The 4,880-nt window shown below is 35.8% G+C and overlaps 2 protein-coding genes across 2 annotated transcripts; both read left to right on the forward strand.

The window, feature by feature from the left end:
- Positions 1–141: 141 nt before the first annotated feature.
- On the forward strand, positions 142–257 carry Tsp_12877 (beta-mannosidase; the record flags this gene model as incomplete). Its single annotated transcript, XM_003366169.1, has 1 exon — positions 142–257. A coding segment is annotated over one exon (116 nt), but the record flags the coding sequence as incomplete, so codon positions are not given.
- Positions 258–880: 623 nt separating this feature from the next.
- Tsp_12878a (beta-mannosidase) lies at positions 881–4,536 on the forward strand (the record flags this gene model as incomplete). The annotated part of the gene is made up of 3 exons (XM_003366170.1): positions 881–946; positions 2,369–2,439; positions 3,561–4,536. Coding segments are annotated over exons 1-3 (1,113 nt in total), but the record flags the coding sequence as incomplete, so codon positions are not given.
- Between the last annotated feature and the right edge of the window lie 344 nt (positions 4,537–4,880).

Genomic DNA, 4,880 nt, shown 5'->3' on the forward strand with positions numbered 1-4,880 from the left:
TGTCATTTATTTCAAATTACTTAAAAATATTTATTGTAAATTGAACATTTTGAAAAATTTTTATTTGCACTTACGTAGAGAAAATTGCAATAGAAATTACTGAAATGCTATGCTTCAACTTCAATTTTTGTTTGTTTGTAGCTGTTCATGTTTATTTTGCTAATTTTTTCCTGCTCGACGCTTTACAAAGTTCACAATTGACTGCCTGTACAATGTTTTTTTGCTTATCAATCTACAATAGCACTTGGCATTTCTAATTTACTAGTAACAGTTGTTTTTTTCAGTTTTTTTACAAAATAAAATGCATGACATATTCGATATTTTAATTTAATTTTTGTCGGTGGAAGTTTTGACAGTTGATTTCTGTGCAATCAGTATTGTATAAAATGTTCCTTTTTTATATATGTTATTTGTCAGCAGTTGCAGAGCTTTATTTTTCATAAATAAGAGAGTTTGTCACTTTTATGTTGTTGTTTGTTGTATTTCAAAAAAGAATAAATAAATTCATTGATTTTTATCCAGTTCGACTTGTGATCATAAAAAAGTACAAAACTGTAGACAGACAGTTTGTAATTTAATAACGCTGATTTTGTATTCACGGATTTCTCTTTGTTCATTGACAAAATAGCTATTAAAATAAATAATTGATGCGTTGGTATAATTAGAAAGTTTGCCTTCGTTGGAAAAAGATCCTTTGACGACAAAGTGAAATGTTGGTTATTGTTGCTGTTGGTGCTTTTGCTTTTGCAGCGTAGCTTTTGGCGGCAAGTGTCGATTTGGGAAAATTTATTGGCTATTTTAGTCAAATTGGCAAGCAATTTGTAGATTGAATTTTTGAATTGTAGAATTAAGAGAAAGAGGGATTTAGCAAAAGCAGAAAATGTTGGCCATTGGAAATGCAATTTTGCAATCCAATGTTCAACTTTTTCAACGGTGCGAATGGACAGTGAGTGTGTTTTAAATGGTAAAATATTTGCATATCTGAAATGAATATTTCAGTGCGTGCATGGTATAAAGTTGATTTATTTGAGATTGTCAAGTTATTTTTTATTTTCATCAGCTTCACGAGTTTTTCTTGCATTGATTTAAAAAAAATTATGGTCAGAATGATATTTTGCTTATATTTTATTAATAAAATAGGTTTCTTTGAATATTTTATTTTCTTTACATTTGTATTTTGCGTTTTATTTTTTGTCATTTTCCAGATTGTTAGTTTGAAGGTGCAGTGGTTTTCAGTTGAAAATTAAATATTGAAAAAATAATTATCAGCATTGGTCGTTGTTTGTTTGTTCATGGAAACTGGAGAAAGAGCGGAAGTAAAACCAATAGCTTATTAAAGTTTCATTTTGCAAAGTTTTAATTTGTTTTTCCGTGATCTCAGAAAACAAATTATATTTTATACAGGTTAATTTATCCCCGTGGGTGGGGAAAGGGGGGGGGGAGAGTATTGTTGATCACGAATTATTATCCTTACGCTTTCTTTTTCTGTTTTTTTTATTATTGTCGTCCAGTTTACGGTGTTTCAATGTTTCATTTAATTTCTTTGATTATGCATTTTTTTTTATTCTTTCATTTGTCGAGGCATGATGATTTGACGATGAAGATGAGAAAATAATGTTTTTCAATGCGTGACTAATCAAATTGGAACTTTCTATTTGCTGTTCAATGAGTTGCAAAGAAATTGGTGAACTTTTCAATAGATCATTAATTTGAATATGTTGCATTTATTTTTTTTTGCATTGATTTTTTAGGTTTTAGCGTTAAATTTTAATATGTTTATATACATTGGACTATGGTGTGGTCATTTCATGGTCTATCTTTTCGAATTAATCAAAGTTGTGCAATGATTTATTTATTCGCATTGGTTTTCAAAGTGGCATGCATTTTTTTGTTATTATTGGTATTGTTAATCATCAGCATGCGCGCAGCGAAAAAGGAAGAGTAGAAGAAATGAATTGTCAAATTTTCTCCATATATGCATAAATATATATATATATGATTGTCCTGTTGGAATATTCAGCCGAAGTGAGCACATCGATTGGGTGGATGAAAGGAAACAATTTGCAAGCAAAATACGACATTATGAGGAAAGAAATCAGCCACAGCATAGGATGGAATGTATTTCTGTGCAATTTTCTATTTTCCAGCACCAGGGCTTTATTCTTCAGAGAGACGCGAAGCTTTTTGATTTTCACCCTCCGTGACGTCGTCTTCCATGGTCAGTGCTTTAACCTTTACTTCTGCTAATCATCTTTGCGACTGGGAGGTTGTCGATTTTTGAAATTTAATTGAGTCCTACTTGAGGAAATTTATATTTTATATATAATTGCATTGCACAATTTTATATTTAAATTGAAAAATATTCTAGACTGAATTTGAATTATCGATTTCATCTGCTCCAGTAGTGTCATACAAAGAAGCTCAAGTTGTGAATATGATGTGAGAAATTGCCATTTTGCATTCATACTTGTACTTATTCAAAGTACCATGCATTGTCGTTTTGTCAAAACTGCAGTCGATTGTAGAAAATGCATTAATTTTCAGCTCGATTAGTTCAATGCAGACTACATACTTATGTAAATCAAAATTTCATCTCATAAAAAGCATTTTTTTTTAATAAAATTAACAATTTATCCAGATTTATTATTTTTCTTGAAATTAGGATCCGTGAAACGGAGAAGAGAGGTGCTGTTTCTATTTGGCGGATTTTAATAATAAGTGTTTCATCTGTTCAAACAGCCACCCTTATTATTATTCAGCGTTGTGTGTTTTTCCTTTTCATGAATTTGAGAAATCTTATTGAGGCTAGTTGGACTATTCTAAATTTGGAAGATTTATTGAACATTTTTGTTCATAGGCAAGGCAGTATCTCTCATTTATGAACAAATTCTTGAATCATCTTCAATTGATAGTTGAAAATTTATTCCACGAATATGAATCAGATGATGAAGAAAAGAATAGTCACGTTGTGAATGATTTGTTTAAAATGTGAAAAAATAGTTTCTTTTTTCTTAAATTTATTGACTGACATTCGTTTGCATTCAACAATTTTATATGCATGCGGTGAGATTGTGATGAAAATTGTTGGTTGATTGAATCTGCAGAGGTTTGATTTGTTATATATTTATTTAAGTGGAATATTTGAAGATGACTCAAGTTAGCTTATAAAAGCTGAGAAATTGCGAATTTTACTTCGACATGTTTGTCGTCAATTGTTTCCAGTCGTTGGTTTTTCCAATGCATTGTAAATTTCAATCAAGCATGAAAAAATATTGGTAGAAATTTTATATGTTTTTCTTGGGAGGGGAGGTGTTGTTTGGGTTTGTTCTTGGGAAAAATTGATTTTTCATAAGCGGTGATGAATATAAAAAAAAGAGAAGTGTATGTTGCTGCGTTGTGCAGTGATGTGGATTGGAATATTTGTATTTCCTCTTTCATCATCGCTTTTTGCAACAGTTTGGATCTTGAAAAGATGTTATGATTGCCGCTTCTTATGATTTGATAATGCAATTGTAAAAGTAAATTGGGGGAAAATATTTGCATTTTTTTTCATTTTTCAGCGGCGGTATTGCCGACGATCCGAACAGTGATCTGTACGGTGATGTGCATTTTTATGATTACATGAGCGACATGCTGCGCGATGACAATTATCCAATACCGAGATGCGTCAGCGAGTTCGGTGTTCAATCGTTGCCAGATTTGGAGACTTGGCGCAGCGCCGGCGTGGACCCAGACAATGCGAAGCTGTTCAGCGCGGAGGTTCTTCACCGTCAGCATCATCCGTTGGCTCATTTTTCCATGCTCCAGCAGACGATGAGGCATTTTCCACTTCCGGCTCAGAACAAGAGCACGCTGTCTACATACGTTCTGCTCACCCAACTCCACCAGGCGCTGGTCTACAAGACGGCCGTGGAACACTGGCGCCGATGGAGGCACCGCCTGGACGAGAGCACCGGTCGCGGTTGGACATCCTGCGTTCTGTACTGGCAGTTGAACGACATCTGGCAAGCCCCGTCCTGGTCCACGGTCGACTACGGGTTGAAATGGAAACTGGCCCACTATTACGCGGTGAAATTCTACGCCCCGCTGTTGGTCACGGCTAATTGTTCGTCGACAAGCGGGCGCTGTTCCGTGTTCGTCGTGTCGGATTTGACTTTCCAACTGGTGAACGTGACGGTCGAGGTTCGTTTCTACTGTTGGGATTGGCCGGACCCGTTGGCTTCGATCAAGCGGCCGGTCGGGTCGGTGCCTCCGCAGGGTTCACTGTTGGTATTTGAATTCCCATTTGGGAATTTTTTCCACTTGGTCACGTTGGCGGTGTTGAACAGCTCCACCGGCTTGCCACTGGGACCCGTGAACACGCACTTGTTGACCAAGATACCCCGCCTGGACGGGGCTGAAGTTGGCAAGGTTGAGGTGGTTGGATTGAAAGCGTTGGCCGACCGACGATTTCTGATCCCGTTGAGAAGATTTGGACCGATTGATCCGTTCCTCTGGTCCCGGGACGATAATCCGACCGCATATTTTTCCAAATACGTGTTTGCAATCTGAACTGAACTCCTGACCCCAAGTTCTCCAATTTACGGAACAATATATTCCTTAACGTTGCTATTTTAAGTCATAATTTATGAGCGAAGTTCTCGAACTTTAACGATGCTACAAATTATTTTTTAACTATACAACTTGTCTATATATATCATCCACTGTCTAATCATCTATGTTTCTAATCTGTTAATGCGATTATTCGATACTGAAATTTAATTGTTCCTTTTCTGGTGATCGTCTGATACCAGCATAAATGCAAACAATGCCCGGCTATCATGTTCTGCGTACTTGAAGCCAGTTACTAACCCACCTTCGCAGCATATTCCTGCACGTCC

The sequence above is a fragment of the Trichinella spiralis genome (assembly GCF_000181795.1).
Source record: "Trichinella spiralis strain ISS 195 chromosome Unknown Scfld6447, whole genome shotgun sequence".
Lineage (NCBI taxonomy): Eukaryota > Metazoa > Nematoda > Enoplea > Trichinellida > Trichinellidae > Trichinella > Trichinella spiralis.